This window comes from Brachyistius frenatus, unplaced genomic scaffold (genome assembly GCF_029030835.1).
Source record: "Brachyistius frenatus isolate BFR_SWC_R1_liver_20210118 unplaced genomic scaffold, ASM2903083v1 Contig_298, whole genome shotgun sequence".
Lineage (NCBI taxonomy): Eukaryota > Metazoa > Chordata > Actinopteri > Embiotocidae > Brachyistius > Brachyistius frenatus.
This window is the reverse complement of record NW_027210897.1, coordinates 135,299-156,139: the sequence shown is the minus strand read 5'-3', so window position 1 is coordinate 156,139 and position 20,841 is coordinate 135,299. Positions and strand designations below refer to the sequence as shown.

The 20,841-nt window shown below is 42.4% G+C and overlaps 1 protein-coding gene across 1 annotated transcript in view; it reads left to right on the top strand.

Moving 5' to 3' along the window:
* The window catches only part of fras1 (Fraser extracellular matrix complex subunit 1), a 265,766-nt gene that overhangs the window by 123,861 nt on the left and 121,064 nt on the right, over positions 1-20,841 (top strand). The window contains exons 14-17 of the mRNA XM_069722629.1: positions 4,879-5,022; positions 8,585-8,725; positions 8,898-9,038; positions 9,128-9,295. Coding sequence (XP_069578730.1) covers positions 4,879-5,022; positions 8,585-8,725; positions 8,898-9,038; positions 9,128-9,295 — 594 coding nt within the window. The remainder of the gene's footprint in view (positions 1-4,878; positions 5,023-8,584; positions 8,726-8,897; positions 9,039-9,127; positions 9,296-20,841) is intronic.

Here is a 20,841-nt window from a genome sequence, read left to right as displayed (position 1 = left end):
AGGCTTTGCTGTGTGAAACCTTACTGAAACGATGGCAGTTACTTGATCTATACATTTGAGTTTCATTGTGACCTCTGCTGCGTTCCTTTGGAGCTAATTCTGCAGTTTGCTTCACGCAGGAGAAGAAACACTTCAAAGCTCAGATTGTACAGCAGTTGTTAGAAATAGAGATTGCAGACTTTGCTGTATTGCAGCTGTAGAAATGAGCTTTTTGCTTCCAACAACCAGGTATCAGAACAACAGACCAAAGACATGTCCTCATGCAAACGTTGCTCGTTCCGTTTCTGTTTCCAGTCCAGGAAGAGATTTTCAGTTTTATTCTTTATTATTTATTTATCTGCTTCTCTCTCCAAAGCTGCTTTCCCTGTGCTTAGTTTAATTGCTGAATCTCTCATCCCATCTCGTTTTATCACGGGAGGTTTGGGGGGATGTGAACCGCGGCGGCGCAGTAATTGTGTCCCCGCCCGTCGCAGGAGTACAGAGAAGGAAGATTATCCAGCGCGCCGTGTGACTGTGCATTCATCTCAACCTCCCCTGGTTTATGCAGAGCAGGCTTTAGAGGAGCTTTTTGGCAACTGGCCTGTTTGGATTACATGTGCTGATAACTTTACGCTTCAGGCTGCACAGCAAAATAAATTGCTTTCCTGTGAGGGGCAAGGTAAAGGACGTGTAATCCCCTTGTTGCCTACAACCTTTTACGGAGGGTGTGTGTGTGTGTGTGTGTGTGTGTGTGTGTGTGTGTGTGTGTGTGTGTGTGTGTGTGTGTGTGTGTGTGTGTGTGTGGGGAAAGTGACCCAGTCATATAAATGTAGGAATCCCATCCTGCACTGAATACTTGTAGATATCGTTTTGCCTGTTTACTTCATTTGAAAGAAGAATAGCTTCTTCTTTTCCAGCAGATCTCTTGTGAAATCAGTTCCTTTCAGGATTTCACTGAGTTTTTTGGGGATTATTGCAGCAGATTTTCTCAAAGATGTTTGATTTTTGCCGTGGATCTTCTCAAAAGAATTTTGCATAAAATTGTGGGATTGAGAAGAAATTGCAAGTCAAGAAAGAGAACTGCGATTCTTTTTAATCACTACCTGATAAATAAATACATCTGTAATCACTTCCTGTCATAATAATCATGCTGCACATCACAGAAATATTTCAATTCTCATCTTTTTTTATGTATTTATTGAACTTAGAGAACCGTGGAGATCAAAGCTCCTAAAAGGTCCTAAAAGGTCCTAAAAGCTGCGTATGTTTCCAGAACAGAGCGTCTGTGACTGGAATATAGAAACAAGGACTACATCAGCCTTTCAAAATAAGAGCTTTAGATGCTGTTTAATTCATGTTCATTCAACACATAGACCTGCTGGATGAAACAAACAAAGAGACGTCTCTGACAACTGGACGTGTGGAGAAAACTCATTTAACATCCAGTAATATGGAATCACTTCCTTTGATCACAAACATTTAATCGATGTTTTTTGTGGAAAAATCACAGGAATTTAAAGATAGCTCTTGCAAATATTGCTGAATTTGCTCGAATTTGTGTTCATTATTTCCTGGATGGACTGACTAAATGGGACATTAGTTCTGATCTGATTAAAATATTTTTTTCTAGAAATGGTTGGGTTTTGCTGTAGAAACTAGTTGATGTATCGCTGCAGTGACTCTGCAGGGAAGCTTTTTTTTTAGAGAGAATATATTTAACCATTTCTGGACCACACTAAAAAGAAGAGCTACAGAGAGAGACATTCGAATTAAACATGAGAACGAACAAGAAAGACTCACAGAGAGAAAGGGAGGCTGGAGGGAGGAGACGGAGAGAGAACGATCGACAGCGAGATGATCGCAAGGAAATATTCAGAACTGAGGAGCATAAAAATGAAACCTGGGCCGGACGCTGTTTCACCTGTCAATCCATCGGCCACAGCTCAGGTCTGGTTCTGCAACTCTGCAGGCAGACGTGAAGAAAACTTCCCTCCTCTGGATCCTGTTTGGGATTCAGTTGCATCTCCAGCTTTTATTTAGCATCTTTTAGCCTTCCATCTACAGATCGTGTACACTTTACTGCCGTTAATATGTCAGAGCACGGCGTGAAAGTTCAGATGGATCTCCTCCCTCTCAGGCTGCCATTAGTTTGCATGCACGTCAGTAGAAAATGAAAATGAAATGTCATCAATCACAGACAACGTTCGCTGCAGCTGCTGTTCATTCGGACCGACGTACAGTCTCTTTGATTTACAGCGAAGCTGCACGGGGCTGTTCTGAAACTTTGAAGTGACTTCAAGTTGTTTAGGAACCAGCAGACATTCAAGTTAACTGTCAAACTGCCAAAATCTCACATCGAAGAAGTGACCTGTTCGTTCTGACTTCCTCAGGATCCACGTCGACTCCGTTCCTCCGAAGTCAAAAGCTCAAAAGTACACAAAGCTGTTCAGGAGCTTCCTCTCACATGTTTAAAGTTGGAGCTACCGAAAAGGAAAAACACTCATGCATGTGATCATAACTAAAGAATTATCAATTAATTTGAATATTTCATATCATGTTGACATGAGATGAAACTTAAAAGCATTAGAAAATGTGAAACTACCAGTGTGGTCGTCACACTGCGGCACATTACATCCCATGCTGATTAGAAAACACTGATTTATCCACCAGCAGCAGAACATGAGTAAAACTGGATTCTCCTGGTGTTGATGGTGATTTTTCACCCTGAAAGTTAAGACGACAGAAAAAAAATAGAGCAAAAGACAAACAAAGAAAAGACAATGAGTCGTTGAAAAGTCATTTCAGGGCAGAATTTCTAATTATTTTGAATACACATGTAAAAAAAAAAGAAGAAGAATATCACCTGGATCCGTCGTGCAAAACACACCTTGCAGAATAAAGACAGTTTGGGATCTCAATGCATTTTATTGGAGCAATCTTGGTGCAATAAAATGCATGTAAATGGGAGAACTGGACGGAAATGACGTGAGTCTAAACTCTGCATGAGGAAAAACAAAAAGGATAAAAGAAAAACTGTGTGTGGATGAGATAAATAACAAAACAACATCAGACTGTCTCACCAGAAAGAGAGTATGTCTTTTACTGTTCTCCAAATTGGTTAATAACAGAATGTATTTATCATTTTTAAACCCTTATCTGGATTTTAATTTGCAGTAAAATACAGAAAGTCTGCATGAAAAAAGTAAAATTGCATGAAACAGAACTTTTGTGGGTTTCTTCAGGTCGCACAGCTGAAGGACGTGAGACATTTAAATTCACATTCACAGTGAACGGCCGCCTGTTGAGCATCTGATCCTCATGTCGTTGCCATGGTAATCTGTTCATCCATTCAATATGATGTAATTTTACAAATGATGCCTGAGACACACTCACTACATTTGTACATTTCCTACTTTATAGCATCTTAACCATGTCAGGTGGGCCTCTCTTTTTATCTTCCATTTATGTTGGGTCCCACATTTTTTTAACGATTGGTTTAATTTCAGAAAGAACAAAACATTATGTTAAAAAAATTATAAATCTGTGAAGATTTCTACTTCAAAATGACCATCTTTTAAAAACACCATTGTCCTATAAAAAGTCTTCAAACTAAAAACTAAACCGTTCTTTTTGGAACGTGTCGGAACTTTACAACAAATTGTACTGATATTTTTTCGGTATCTTCTAAACTAAGAAACAAACCAACAGTGTGAGCAGATTTGTTGAAGTGAAAGACTTCAGTGAATTCAGTGACAGCAGATCAGCATGGAGGAGAATAAAAACAGCTTCATGTCAAGATCAATTAAATATTCCTCAAATTACAAAACCTGTTGGATGGAAGAAATGATGTACGTTTGATTTAAAAGAAAAACTTAGTAGGAAGTTTGTGTTTTGAAGATGATGAAGACAGAGATGAACATCGTTAGGAGGATCAGAAGATTTATCTCAAACTGTTTCCAACAACTTTTGAAAAACATACCGGCTGAACTTCTGGCTTCTCATTAATGTACACATATCAAGTATTTCATAAACATTGATTCAAATCAATTACACTTTTCTCTGAGCATCTGGCTTCTTCTTCATCTTCATCTTCATCTTCATCTTCTTCTTCATCTTCATCTTCATCTTCATCTTCTCATGTCTCCTACTTCCCCTCTCTTCCTGAGTCTTACTTTTTGACTTTGACCTCAATCACTCTCAAAATAGTTTCCAAGGAATAATAAATGACATTTTGAAGCATCTTTTTCAATCTAAAGTTCTGGTCTCGACTCTAAAGACGACCAACAGGAATGCTTTTGTTGACAGTATGTTTTTGCAGTTTAATTTAAGACGTCGTCACCACAGGAAAAACTCTGTCAGGATTCAGGAGCTCTGAAATTCTCCAACGAGGTTTAGTCTCTTTGTGTCCGTTTTCTTTTTGAGGGATCGAGCTTCAGTCTGAGAAGCTGGGAGATCAGGAGTAATCATACCTGTTGGTGCTGAGATAGATTTCTGGAGATTCAACATGTACACACACACACACACACACACACACACACACACACACACACACACACACACACACACACACACACACACACACACACACACACACACACACACACACACACACACACACGCAGAGTGTAGATACCTGCTGTACAGCCTGAATATCCCTCTTGATGTTTTTATACCCTTAAAGTCTGCTCTACTACTTGTATTGATCCGTGTTGGCATCACGTATGTGTTTACAACAAACCACACGTCACCCACAGGAGGTTTTAGAATGAGCTGGATTCAAGTTATCTGTCATCACCAAACATGCAGAAGGAGTTTAAAGCTTCCTTTCCAACCTGCTTTGTCCTGCATGTGTTCTGTATATTGTGTCTCACCTGTGTTCTCCGTTGTTTCGTCCTCCAGGCTGTGACGAGTCGTGCTCTGAGTGCCGCGGGTCGAGTCAGCAGGAGTGCGTGTCGTGCTCGGACCCCGCTGCCTTGCTCAAAGACGGGGTGTGTGTCCCCGACTGCGGAGCGGGTTTCTACAGTCAAGAAGGCGTCTGCTACGGTAAAGTTGACTCACGTCCTCACAGAGCGTCATGTTTGGGTGTAAAGAAACATTCCTGAAGCAGCTTCAACATACCAGGACATCCTCCTGTTATCTGTCTTAATGAACCCTGATCAACGAGGTCGATCTCAACTCAGGGTTTGCCACGCCAGCTACGAGCACGTTCACATGAAAGAGGAGGAGCTACTAACATCTGACCAATCACAAACATGGACAGGTGTTCTGGCAGCAGAGCGACAGATTTTACAAACGAGGAATAAACTATCATCCTAGAAAAATAAGGAAGAAGTTAAAAGTCTTAATATCACACAGGAGGATGGGACTCTAATTACATGTGTATATTTAATTTAATGAATGTATTCTTCTATGTATTTTCATGACGTGTGTGACAGTCTAATAATTTCAGAAAGGACTGAGGAGCAATTAAGAAATAAATATAAAAACATAATTTAAAGCAGTAAATTGTCTTCCTGTTATATTCGTACAGGAAGCAGAAGTCTTCAGAGGTTCAGTGAGTCTCTGTTGTCGGATGATATCAGTAAAAATAAAACATAATGAGAGCATCTATAGCTCATGAAAATTGAGGGGGAAAGCCAAAGAGGTTTGTTTGTCTCTGAAGACTGAAGTCCACAGTGGACCGTCTCACTAAGTCTGATGTCCACATGACTGACGTCCTCATGACTGACGTCCCCTCAGTGGTTACAGACGGATCTCTAACTATATTTATGTCGTGGAAACATCCACAGCAACTCTCTGCCAGATGAGAGATAATTATGGTTTATAATCACGTGTCTGAAACAGATTTTCATCAGCAAACTCACCCTGCATGAAGAGGGTTAGGGTTAGGGACCTTTAATGTCAATGTGTTTTTATTTAATGAACCCAGTTTGTGTTCAGCAGCTTCAGGCAAACGGACATAAACATGCAGGCAAGAAAAACTCATCTGAAATACTGTGCTGGTATTTTCTTCCAGTAAACATGATGACAACATCACCTGTGTTATTAGTGACGTGTGTTCAGGACTGTTTTCTGAGTGGAGTAATTAGACTGTGATTCTATTGTAGTTGAAAATCTTCAAATTGCAGGAGACAAATATTGAACGTCAGTTTTGCTGCACTGAAAATATCTTTTGACGATTTTAATTCCAAAAGTGTCTGAAATGTCAGCTGTGATTTTTTTTTTAGGGGGAAATATGGAAAAAAGTTGTTCACATTTCCTTCAGCTCACAAGTAAAAAAAGTTATGTGATGCTGTCGTTTGTTCTTTTATACATTCAAGTCTGAAAGAAATGGAATAAAGAAAAGATGTAGAATACAGGAAAGATTAAAGAGAAATGATCTGTGTCAGTTTATCTGACACCAGTTTGATGGGAGAAAAAGGTTATATTTAAACAGACAAAGAATATTTGAAAATACCAAAAGCACCATGTGAAACAGTGGGAGGTTTATCTATTGTTGTTAGCGGTGAGCTGAAGGTGAAGGTAGTATGCTTGGCTTTTTTTTTGTTTCTTTTTGTTGAGCTTCCCTGTGGAGCTTCTCGCCAGCATCCATGCCATGTGCTGCCAAAATGATAAGTCAGCAGAAGCCGGAGTTAGCAAACAAACATTTTGAAACATACAATAATAAGCAGTCCTCTCTGGCACTAATGAGCATTCAGAAACTCCCTGAATAAAGAGATCCTGTATGAATATGGATGGTTTCTATTTTGGAGTGGTGAGATGAAGAGGAGGGTAGGAATAGGCCTCCCTCAGGGTGATGGTGAACTTAGCAGCACAGCGAAGCTCTTTCTGTGGTTAAAAACACCTGGAGGGGCTGAGGAGGTGGAGGGTGGGTGGGGGGTGGGGGTCCTGTTGCTCTTATGAAAGTTTTGAAGCTCTCACCGAGGAGCCATCTTTCAGAAAATGTCAAAAACCTGGGGAACTTTGTGGGAGAAGGTCAGATCCATTTGAACTTGCCGGTTTATGGTTTGAGGGAAGGTTTAAATGTCGCCTTCCTGAGAGAGATGAGGGCCGTTTAACTCCGCTGGGCTTCGTCTGATACATATCATACGTGCTCTTTTTTGTCCCCCGAGAATGATGGAGGAAAACAAAATGAGTATATTTTTGGACATAGAAAAGCCTGGCAGAGCAAGTTAGCATGTCACACAGACAAAGTCAGTTTATTAAGTTTAGATTTCAGGACATTTTTTGACTGTTGTTGACTTTTTATTCTCTTTTAAATATCTTTTATCTTCTTCATTGGTAACTCTTCACTTAAGGATGAATACATTTTAAGGATTCATTCATGAAGTCCTTCATTACATAAGCATTACTTCTAAAAGAGATTAAGATTATTTTACTGACATATGCACAGTATGAAAAAAGGCAATGCAATTATCACTTTGCTGCTCCTCCCTAACCTAAACAAGAATATATATATATATATATACATATATATATATATATATATATATATATATATATATGTATAAATATTTACAAAATCAACAAAAAAAAACAACTTATCAATTAATAACAATGGAAATAGTTAAGCAGCAATCTGGTGACTGTTGGTCAGAAAGTTCACGATGCATTATTGCACATAACAGTGTGTCGACAAATAACAGTGCAAGTGACAATAGTACGACTGATTGACATTCAAATAACTGTTACAGTGAGATTTATAACAATAGTTCTAGTTTCCTGCAGGTTACAATGAACAAGACACGAACATAATAACTCAGACATTATAATAACTGGCAAACATTTGGCGTCCAAACATCGAGTCCCCGGAGTCATTCATGACATTTATTTTCCATCGGGCACTAAGCACATCATTTATTTTTTAAATGCTGACTCATACAGTGTCCCACAAACATGGTTCAGATATTACCAGATTCTAGACAACCTCCTCTACATAATAATAAAAAGATATCTCTACTGACAATATTTCATGGTGAGATACATGTAAAACCAATTTCACAAGACAAAATAATGTTTTTCCTTGATACAAAGGTTAATATAAAAAATCTCGAAGTATTATCAAATTAAATGATGAAAGATTTGGATCGCTGAGAATCTCCTGAAAAAAACAAGATGCAGCATGAATGGTTAGAAACTACAATGACCAACATGAGTTTAAAACTGAAAATAGGATTCTGAAGGTTAATGAATCATAATCATCAATGATTACTCACCTTAATTAAAGCTTTATTAATGCGTTGTTCATGCAGGAGATCATGAGTGAAAGACTTTGAACTCATGGTACTTCCTGATCATTCATGAGGTATTAATGTTTAAAGTAACGCTTAATTAATGCATTAATTCATGATAATTCATGTAGCCTTACCATAAAGAGTTAACTCTTCATTTATTGTTTTGATTTTTTAATTCATATAGTTGGCGAGCACAAATAGTTTCACTGGTTTCCATGGCTGTCGTTCCTAATGACTCATGAATAGAATATATTTTGGAGACGGTTTATTTAAAGACACTTTCCTCTGACTTGAGTTTAATTCATGCGTTTTTTAAATTGACCACGAAGCATTTGATCGTTCCATTAACATTTACATGCTGCGCTTCACAGCCTGCGATCCGCCCTGCGCCTCCTGTTTCCCTGACAACCCCAAGTGTATGAGCTGCCCATCAGGGACCGCCTTGCATCATGGGAAATGTATTACAGAGTGTCCAGCTCAGCATTACCTGGACAACCACAGCAGATGCAGAGGTAGGATACGTCTGTGGATGTGTCGGGTAGCAGAAATACAGAACAATGATTACATGAATAGATAATAGCTGAATAATCTTAATTTATAGGGTGAAATAAAAATGATTAGACCGTATTTACCGTCTTCGAACCACCAGTTCTTCCTCAGATCTTTCCCTCCCTGTCTCCGCAGCCTGCCACAGCTCCTGCGCCACCTGTTGGGGCCCGTCGGTATCCCAGTGTACTTTGTGTCCAGGCGGCCTCCTCCTCCACCAGGGCCAGTGTGTGGAGGCCTGTGGGGAGGGGCTGTACTCTCCGGACAACACCTGCCTCAGTGAGACTTCACCTCCTCGCCTCTAAGTCCTCCTCCTGCTCCTCCACCACTGATCTCCCTCCTCTGACGTGTTCCCTCTCTCCACCCAGACTGCCACCCGTCCTGCCGTTCCTGCGTGGGACCGCTGGCCTCCGACTGCCTCCGCTGCCTCAAACCAGAGGAAGCTCTCCTGCCGCAGTCTGCTCACCTTCAGCACGGCATCTGCACGGCTGGATGTGCCGCACACAGCTTTCTGGACCACATGCAGATATGCACAGGTGAGCACATGAAGTCTTCGGTTTATTTTCCCATTTAATTTCAGACAACATGTACATGCGAGTCTAAATGGAGCATTTTTGCTGGTCATGCTCAGAGTCATTACCAAACTAATTAGCAACAAGTCACGTATTCACGAGGATTAATGTGATTTGGTAAAAACCAATCAAGGAAAGGAAACATCCAGTCGGAGATCAGAGCCGTGATGTAGCAAACTCCCAAAATCAAGCTGATAAGCTGGATGCAGACCGTGTCCTCATTTGCGTAAGTAGCACTGAAGTGTTTAGTCTGAATTGACAGAATTTAAATGGACAATTAACCAAAACATTTGTTTATATTTTCTAAATCTTTTTAAACTGTTGTCACAATGTTGTGAAACAATAATGCGTCATTCTTTGGTTTGTGAACTCCTGGTTTGAAGCCTCGATGTTCGAGCCGTCGCCATCGTTCTTCTCTGGAGCCAGAAATGATCAAATTTGGACGAGTTGGGGAGGAAACAAGTGGTCAGTGTCACTCAGTTTGACTGAGAAGCCAGAACATTACACCTGTCCACCTTTACTGAAAACCTGACTGCACCACAGGCCTGTCAATCAAACAGACACGCCCCCAAACATACAGCTTTTTGAGGCCTAGTATCTAATTATCACCTGCATAACATTTAAACGAGATTCATGCCCTGTCCAAACTGCATATTAAATGGTTGAATGGCAGTGGAGAGGCCCCCCCCCCCCACTACCTGCAAACCAAAGATAACTTGGTATCTTGGGACAATCTGTTCTGAGTCGTGTTTGCAGACTTTGTGGTTGTATTTCTCTTACGGGAGGGAAGATGGTGTGTGGAGACGCCTGATTAGGTTGTGTGTGTGTGTGTGTGTGTGTGTGTGTGTGTGTGTGTGTGTGTGTGTGTGTGTGTGTGTGTGTGTGTGTGTGTGTGTGTGTGTGTGAAATTGTGCATGTAATGGGAACATTTTTAAGGTGTGTTGTTAGATTTGAAGCAGTAGTCTGTCAAGTGAGAATAATTATCACCCACCTACCAACACACAGGACGAACAGACACCGCTGGAACTACCACCTCCTCCCCACAATGCCAGGAGATATTATTTGTTGTTTTCTTTAAATACAGCAGGACAACAATGACGAAAAGAGAGACGAAGAGGGCGTAATCAGTTTCCTTCACCTCCCTCGTACGTCCCAACCGTGCGCTCTGAGATTTGATTCATTTACCACGATCATCGCTCTCCTACCTTCTTACCTCCCCGTTGGGTCTTCGTGCCCACTGACCGCGCTGCAGTTGGTGTTTGGCAGGCAGAAGGATATTTGTTCCACCTGCTGTCTTCTTCCACAAACACAGCCGAGTCATTCAGCAGCGCTGCCGTTTGGTTCAGCTCCACTTTCCCCTCGGCTCACATCTCATCTGCCGGAGCTGCTTCTACCTTTCAATGTGATAAAGCTCGCTATGGTTCTGGAGCTGCTGCTTTCTTTAAGGCTGAGTTTTAGGAGCTTACCTGACAGAGAAAGGAGTGAGTGCATCAGTAAGAATGAATTTAATGACATAAGGATTTTGCCATGAAATGGGGTTGACAATGAAGCCAAGTCCCAAATTACAACCAACTATTCCTGAGTTAGATCATGTTTTAACTTTTTGTTTTGGGTCCAAAGTATAAACTGAAAAATGTTTCCGATGCAGAAGTGTCTTCAGCTGCAATACCAGCGAGTGCCACTAGAGGTCGGCTCCAAAAAGCCTCCGGCTCCATAGACTCCCATTCAACTTCTCTCATCAAATCCAAAGTGAATAAAATGTGTCCATCAGTTATCTCGGTGTTGTTAGCTAAAGTCACTCCTTCTTCTTAGTTTTCTGGAGGTCCATCTGAAAATAATCCCTCATTCATTAGAAAAGAAGATTCAAGAAGACCTGTTTTTGGAGGCGTGTCTGTTTGATTGACAGGCCTGCGGTGCAGTCAGGTTACAGCTATCGGTGGGCGGGACGTAGTAGCATCAGGTTTCCGATCAGATCGGTCAGATCCACCTCTGGCTCCTCCCCCAGCTCGTCCAAATATGGTCACTTCCTGCTCCAAACCGCTCCGAACTAACAAGATGGTGACGGACAGAATCTGAACTGGAGGATTCATAACGTTCACAAACCAACAATGACATCACTGATGGATGATGGTTGGTTCAGAGTAACTCATTATGCACCATTCACCAAATATAATACAGCACTTTTACACAAAGCACCAATATGTTGCAGGTACATTTGCAGAGGATTTAAACGTGCATTTATAACTTAAAAATAAACTTAAGAACATCCTTAAACTTTTTCCGTGATGTACAATTATTTGTAATTCAGGGACCAAATGCTTTCCCTGTTTCTGGTTTTTGGTGTTTTTTGTTGACTACCAGAGTATTTATATCTGACTGGGATCAACCAAGGTTCTTATTCACTCTTTACTGCTGTTGGTTGAAGAATCAGAAAGGTTGTGTTGCTGTTTTTTGTTGTTAGAGAAAGAAATGAAGTCATAAAGATTGATTCAAGTTAAAGTCGGGCACCTTTTACCTTTTGATGAAAGTTATTCAAATGACTTGATTTCTGTTGTGACATTGCAAATGTTAAAGTTTCATGAGGTTTAGACACAGAAACTAAATGTTTGGGAAAAATCATGGTCGAAGTTTAAAGTTTGTAGAAACATGATGTAAACAGGAAGTCCATTACTGGAGGAAATGAAAATAGAGAGCTTATTTTAATCACTACAGAATTACACTATTATTTATCATTGAAACTTTAAATTGTGAATGAGCTGTTAGCAGTCAGAGGAGATGAGTGACATGAGTCTGAAGACGAGGAAAGCTGCAGTCTTTGTGGTTTTGTTGGGATTTCCCACAGAGCTGCAGACACACGTCCTCGTCTTCTGTTTGCTGCAGTTAACCAGCTGTGTTTTGAGGTGTGAGTGCAGTTCAGTGATCACGTTAATTACAGGCTGCTCTGAGGAGTGTCTTTATGGTTTCCTGTTGGCTGATGGTCCCTTTGGAGCTCAGAAACATTTGTTGCTTCCGTTGTAAATACTTTTTCTCTAATTCCTGTGTGAATTTCTACATGAGGAAAGTAAATGAGTATTAGCATGACAGAAGTGTTGAATGTTTACTGGTAGACATGAACACACTTCTACAACCCCGTTTCCAAAAAAGTTGGCTCGCTTTGTCAAATGTAAATAAAAGCCGAATGCAATGATTTGCAAAGCACATACACCCATATTTAATTAGAAATAGACCGAAGACAACATATCAAATGTTGAAACTGAGAAATTGTATTGTTGTATGATATATATATATATATATATATGCTTATTTTGAATTTGACATCTCAAAGAAGTTGGGACATGTTTGCCGCTGTGTTGAATCACCTCTTCTTTTTACAACACTCTTGTAAACGTTTGAAAACTGAGGAGACCAGTTTCTGGAGTTTTGAAAGTGAAATGTTGTCCTATTATTGCTAAAGATATAATTTTAGCTACTCAACAGTTCAGCATCTCTTTTGTCATATTTTTCATTTTAATAGTTAAAAGTAAAAGTTTTTTAAATGGGTGACAGGTCTGGACTGTAGGAGGCCAGTTTATCACCCAGACTAGAGTTTTAACCTGCATTTGTGGACGCAGCGATGAACTGTGTTCACAGACGATGGTTTTCACAAGTGTTCCTGAGCCCATGCAGTGATTTCCACTCCAGAATAGTGTGTTTTTAATGCAGTGCTGCCTGAGGGCCCGAAGATCACCACCATCCAATATTGGTTTCCAGCCTTGTCCCTTGTGTTCAGAGATTTCTCCAGATTCTCTGAATCTTTTAATGATATTATGAACCGTAGACGATGAAATCCACTAATTCTTTGTAGTTTTACATTGAGGAACATTATTCTTAGATTGTTGAACTATTTTCCAACACAGTCTTTCAGAGTGGTGAACCTCTCCCCATCTTCACTGCTGAGAGACTCTGCCTCTCTGAAATCATCTTTTTATACCCAATCATGTTACTGACCTGTTGCCATGGTAACCTCATTAGTTGTGAGATGTTCGACCAGGCGTTTGGTTTTTTCGCACAACTTTCCCAGTCTTTTGTTGACTCTGTCACAACTTCTTTTAAATGTGTTGCTGTCATCAAATTCAAAAAGAGACTATCATTTTCATTAAACAATACATTTCTCAGTTTAAACATGTGATCCGTTGTATTTGGTCTATTTTTAATTGAATATGGGTTTATGTGATTTACAAATCATCAATTCCTTTTTTTTAATTTACGTTTTACACAGCATCCCAACTGTTTTTGCAAATGGAGTTTACCTTAAGTTATGGTTATTTGAAACCTCTTTTCTGTAATACATCAAGTCAAACAGCCTTAAAAGAAAAGTTAATTTCTTTTCATTTTGCATCACACTTGAACAGTCTGCAGCTTTCTCCCTGCACCACTTTGATTTTAAGGATCTTGAGCCCACAGCTGTGAGCTAATAGCATGATTTGTCTCCTCACAACACTTTACTTTCCAGTTCAGAGTGGGCCAAGCAGCCGTGAAAATTTTGTTTACTTTACCTGGAATTGAATAGCCGTTAGCGGTATTGGATTTCCTTAATCATCCTGGTAGAGACAATTAGAGATCGATGAGTGGTAGTTGGATTAGAGTGTCTCCTAACACCCATTCATCTCTCCGAGTCCCACAGGACCTGCATCGAACCGATGCGCAAGTTAGAGTGGCTTTAAACCCATTTTTAAAGCTGTTGTCACTAAATAGAAAGTTAGTTTGTAGCAAGACTTGCAAAGCAAATATCGAAAAAAAACGAGACAATGAAAGGCGAAACCTCAGATTAACCAGGAAAAGAAGCATAAAATCAATTCAAAAAGTCACGTGATCCTTTAATGGAGTCTTAATTCTGTTACACCAAAGAAAGTGAACTTCAATCCATCTGATTCATTCTGTTATCATCTGAAATTACAGTGTGAATTAAGATTAGAGGTGTTACAGAGTCACTTGTGGTACTTTGTGAGTTTAGCCTTTTCTCTTTACAAATATCTGATGAATTACCATGAAATATATAAACAGACATTTGTGGTCCCCAGAGGATGAAACCTACGGATTATTGTTGTCTCCTGACTTTTTTCCTTCGGTGGCAGTAATCATTGCCATTGTGAGCATGTTTTAGACATCGTTACCATTCAGCTCAGCACAGCTGTGATGAAGTGCAGCCTCACAGAGCCGAGCCCGGACTCATGTTGAACAAGACAATATCAAGCTTGGCAGCGGCTGTCATGCTTGATGTCGGTGAAGTAAAGTGGGGATACAACCGACACTACTTCACCTACTCGCATAACGGATGCATGAGCAGAAATCTGTGTAATCGTGTGCAGACAGACTGCAAAGTGAATTTCAGAGGTGGTGCCGTTCCTCATGACGTCTAAAGAAAGAGCGATGGCAGCTGAAACTGAGAGCAGAGACCTGCCGGTGTGTGTTGGAGATGTTTCAACTTGATCAAAACATTTTCCCCGGGGGGCTGTTTGAGTGAAGACATGAGAGAGACTGACAGGAAATGAGAGCAGGAACCAGAGCCTCTGATGAACTCTGAGATCAATGAGATGCTGATCTCATCACAAACATACAAATACACTTTTACCAGCAGGTTGACCCTGATGAAGACCTCAAGCAGATGGTGTTGATCTGACAAGTTGTCCTTAATTTTTCATGTATTCATCTCTCAACACCATATTTGGTGCATTAGGCATGATGAGCAACCATCATCCATCAGTGATGTCATCGTTGGTTTGTGAACGTTATGAATCCTCCAGTTCAGATTCTGTCCGTCACCATCTTTGCTAGTTCAGAGCGGTTTGGAGCAGGAAGTGACCATATTTGGACGAGCTGGGGGAGGAGCCAGCGGTGGATCTGACCGATCTGATCGGAAACCTGACGATACTACGTCCCGCCCACCGATAGCTGTAACCTGACTGCACCACAGGCCTGTCAATCAAACAGACACGCCCCCAAAACCAGGTCTTCTTGAATCTTCTTTTCTAATGAATGAGGGATTATTTTCAGATGGACCTCCAGAAAACTAATAAGAAGGAGTGACTTTAGCTAACAACACCGAGAGAACTGATGGACACATTTTATTCACTTTGGATTTGATGAGAGAAGTTGAATGGGAGTCTATGGAGCCGGAGGCTTTTTGGAGCCGACCTCTAGTGGCACTCGCTGGTATTGCAGCTGAAGACACTTCTGCATCAGAACCATTTTACAGACCTGGAAGCTACGAACTCTTTTATATCCAGTCAGTGGTGACAAGGGAAGTTGGGCACAACATTGCATTAATCTGATCTGATTGAATTCAGTTTTTGGATTTTTGCTTTTTTCCTGTTCACATTTGTTTTTGTTCTACAGAAAACTGTATTTGAAGTGCTCGTCTCAGCACAGAGTTCCAGTTATCTACTTGTCTTTCACTAAGATGACTAATTCAGGCTCAACACTCACTGAGCTGACGATCTGTTCGATAAACGTCACATCATTAAAGCTCCATTCACAGAGAAATGTGAAGCAGTTGTTCTACCTGCTTTTATTCTCAGTAACAGAGGTTTCCCTCAGTGGAGTGTCAGTGGGTTCAGGTGAACAATGCAGGCTATTGTACCAGTGTGTGTGTGTGTGTGTGTGTGTGTGTGTGTGTGTGTGTGTGTGTGTGTGTGTGTGTGTGTGTGTGTGTGTGTGTGTGTGTGTGTGTGTGTGTGTGTGTGTGTGTGTGTGTGTGTGTGTGTGATAACCAGCAGCTCCTGTAATGAAGCGGAGGAGGAGGATTTGTGAGCCTGCATGAGACTCTCTGACTCCACACACACATTCATGTAGATATTCAGGGTCCAACGTTGAGCAGCTATCAGGTGTCTGAGGTTCCAGGCTGTAAATCCTGTCAGCAGCCTGCTGGTGTGGAAGCAGTTTAACTCTGATAGACAAGTCGAACTGCAGCACAACAGTAAAGGATCAATATTTATAATGTTGGACACATGAACTGTCTCTCAGGCTTTCACACTTGTTGTTTGTGTCTAATTTTAGAAATGAAGCTGTAGAAGGAGGAAGAATTGTTCATCTGACTAAATGCCTGAATATTTAATGTGCATTTGTTGCAGCTGTTTGACATCTGCACTGTGTGATGAGGCTGAGCTGAAGTGATTTTAGTGACACATGATACATAACTGGGCGTTATTTCCCTCCATCGTTGTGATCAATGGTGTGTATCACCTCAATCTTTACTCCAGATGCAGCTTTAGTTCTGTCTGAAGTCTGTTTGCACACAGAAACAGATCGATCCAGTGCCCACATCTTCTATTGTGTTGCATCTTTGTTAAACAGTTGTTTTTTAGGTTTTAAGTTTAATCAAACTGCAGCAGGATAACTGAACCCATCGTGACAAATCCTGGTGAGAATGAATGAATGTTTGTTGCAGGTGATGAAGCTGAAAGGTGTCATTAGCTCCAGCTGGCTGAGTTCCAGGATCGTCTCCACCATCTGGTACTTCTATCAACTCTTTTCTCGTCAAGTATTTCTTAAAGCAATCACACTCATGAATATTTATGAATATTCATTGTCTGGCTGCAGTATATGAAGCCAGTCCTCTTTGATGAGCCAATTGGAAGCCTCATCGCTGACAACGAGGTCCACAAACACTGCCAACATTTGAACTTAGGAGATAATAAACTCGGACTCAGAGCGGACGAGGCAGTGGTTGATCTGACTGATCTGATTGGAAAAAGGGGGAAACCTGTTTCTCATAGAACTGAATGGACTTCTAGAATACCATAACGCAGCACATTGAATATGAGTGACACCTTAGACTCTGCAGAGTCACATAACCAGAGATATAATCATCCCACCGTGTTTCTGCTGTGCTAGTGTGCACAACTCTCTGCCACACTTATGTAATGATAAAACCCTGCACTGTACCAGGAGGGTCATTTAAGGAGGGCATCGAGGAGCACTCGGCCCTCCAAACTAAATCACACCCTCATTGACTGCGCCCACCTCAATTATGACCCTATCAGCACAACACAAAGTAATGAATCTGATTCTCTGAGCTCGCGCTCCAAATAATGTGTGATGAGAACGCCTGCACGCATCAATTTGGATACTTCAGGAATCAATATGTGCTCTTCTCCTCGCAACAAATTAGATATCCAAGCTGCAATAAAAGAGTTAGAGGCCTCCTATTCATCATTCTTATTCTCCGCCCTTATTGATATAATAAGTTTGACAGCCGCCCTATTGAATATGCTCCGAGTCTGAGTTTGTTTTTGGACTGTTGACATGAAGGTTTGTGTTTAATGTTTGAATGTGTGTTGATGGACCCGTGATGGTGCTGGTGGTGCGTTCATGGACATGTCTGTGGGTGGCAAAACTCAATTAAGTAAAAACATAGTGGATTCCTTCTCATCTCAGCTCACCAACTGAGCTGCCATATTTGACAGCGAAGGAGGGGATTATGGGTAGGCGGCAGGGACACGGTGGGCGATGATGGTGTGTCAGATTGACGGTTTTTGGCTGACACCGCCGTCCCCGCTCTGACACTGATGCTCCCGGTGGGTAAATATTTTTTACACACACACAAACACAGCAGCGTTGGCTCGGGTCGGGCAGCACAGGGCTCCTGCATGTCAGGCAGCGTGTACACAAGACCTGGATACAACTGACAGGAGGCTGAAAGGAGTAATTATAAACACACACACTTCAGTGCAAAAATACTCAAAATGACAGGTGCACACACACACACACACACACACACACACACACACACACACACACACACACACACACACACACACACACACACACACACACACACACACACACACACACACACACACACACACACACACACACACACACACACACACACACACACACACACACACACACACACACACACACACCGGATTAGACACACATTTGCTCCTGGCCAGTTGGTGACAGCACTTTTGTCTTTGACTTCACCGCTCAGCTGTTTGTCTTCATGCTGCCAAAGCAGACATTAAAGACGGCAAAAAAAGTGGTGTTTATGGGCAGCTGTTGTGCAGGTGAAGGGTACGGGGTGGGTGAAGGGTACGGGGGAGGTGAAGGGTACGGGGGAGGTGAAGGTACGGGGGAGGTGAAGGTACGGGGGAGGTGAAGAGTACGGGGTGGGTGAAGGGTACGGAGGGAAGTGGAGGGTACGGGGCGGGTGAAGGGCACGGGGGAGGTGAAGGGTACGGGGGAGGTGAAGGTATGGGGGAGGTGAAGGGTACGGGGGAGGTGAAGGGTACGGGGGAGGTGAAGGTATGGGGGAGGTGAAGGTACGGGGCGGGTGAAGGGTACGGGGGGAAGTGGAGGGTACGGGGAGGGTGAAGGGTATGGGGCGGGTGAAGGGTACGGGGGAGGTGAAGGTACGGGGGAGGTGAAGGTACGGGGCGGGTGAAGGGTACGGGGGGAGGTGAAGGGTACGGGGGAGGTGAAGGTACGGGGGAGGTGAAGAGTACGGGGTGGGTGAAGGGTACGGGGGGAGGTGAAAGGTACGGGGGAGGTGAAGGTACGGGGCGGGTGAAGGTACGGGGGGAGGTGAAGAGTACGGGGCGGGTGAAGGTACGGGGGAGGTGAAGAGTACGGGGTGGGTGAAGGGTACGGGGTGGGTGAAGGTACGGGGGGAGGTGAAGAGTACGGGGTGGGTGAAGGGTACGGGGGGAAGTGGAGGGTACGGGGTGGGTGAAGGGTACGGGGGAGGTGAAGGTACGGGGGAGGTGAAGGGTTACGGGGGGAGGTGGAGGGTACGGGGCGGGTGAAGGGTTACGGGGGGAGGTGGAGGGTACGGGGGGAGGTGGAGGGTACGGGGGGAGGTGGAGGGTACGGGGGGAGGTGGAGGAGGGTACAAGTAGAGAAATGTTGCAGCAGCGGTTGAAAGTTTAAAAGTAACCGCGAGTAGAAAACATGCAGGAAGACAATAGAAAGTATTTAAAAGTTTAAAAGTACCTGAGCGGTACTATCCGTACGGACCGTGATGGTTCAGTTGTGTGACAGATAGAGATAATGGTGTACTCACTCATCACTAATAGACCCAGATTTAGTAAACCTCCCCTACAATACCCAGGTTTTATATTCCTCAGATATATGTTATCGTATACTGATTCTTCTGGAAGGTTTATGTTTTATTATCTCTCATCTGCTGCTGTTATCTGCTGCTAAATACTCCGAACCAGCAGCCCAGCTTCTCTCCGAAGCCTCTGCTGGCGTCCGTCCACATGGATCAGGTCTCCGGCTGGCACTGACTCCCGTGTTAATGTGTAACTTCTGATCGGGGAATCTGGCTGCCGGCCTCGTCTGAGCGTCGCTTTACTTTCGGCTGGCAAAGTCGACTCAAATCTCCTCAGAATCAGACTCCAAAAAAATGTGAGTCAGGAAAGAAGAAGATCCAGCAGAGTGGCTGCAGGAGAACAAAGACAGCAGATCAAACTGGCTTCAGTTCACAGTTCCACAGGATCGTTCTTACATGTGTTGATGCTCCAGCGGAGCAGGAACATGCTGTAAACCAGAGGTGTCCATCTCAACGACTCTTCTGGCACATCGTGCTTCATTAAAAAAAACAACAAAGGCGTTTGATTATTTTTCCAGATTTTCGGCCCGCCTCAATAGACCACTTGATTCCTATGAACCGGCCACTCTGCAGCTTTAAACTTGACTTTTTTCCATCCGGTCGCTACATTCATGTGTTTTCCATCCGACGCAGTTTCATCCTCCAAATTCCCGCCCTTTCTTCTCCTTCATGAGTAGCACAGCGAGTGTTAATCACAGAGATGCAGCTCATTTCTTACCAAACTGCACGACTTGAGTTTTCCTCCAACGTCAGCGTCTCGTCCGTTACGAAGCGCTGCAGCTCCGCCTCCTTCTCCACCCTCGATGCTCTCTGATTGAATTACGCCTGAAGTCACGATCGCTTCACAACGTGCCGCATAAACAGAAGAACTCACCTTTTCTGATTAAACTTGTTTCTCTGTTCGACAAAGTGTCTTCATCTAATCCGGTTCTGAAATCACAGCTGATTTCTGTTCTGTCTCCAACATACGATATTAAACGATATTAAACCCACTTTGTATGAAAAATAAACAAATATAACGAGTTTCACGCAAATCACTGGGATGTGTCCGCTGAGTGAGTCTCTGGTTTGACCACCCGCAGTCATCACAATATGGTAAATGAATATATTGTGATGTGGAGGGTTCAGACTGGAATAACAGGGAACATTTATATGTATTTTCAGCGCTGGAATTGTTTGGTAAATGTCATTGAGCTGTTTCAAAAGTAGTTCAAAAGCCCCCAAAAAGGTGTGGGCAGCCCTGCTGGCTAGAGTTTCGAACAAACGCACACCTCCCTCCGCTGACCTCCAGCCACGCTGTAACACTGGACTCCTGCTTCTCTCTGAGCTTCACAGGAAACATGACTGCATCTGTTTTTACCACAAACAAAATCTTTTTCTAGGCGTTTGAACGGTGATCTAGTAAAAGAAAAGC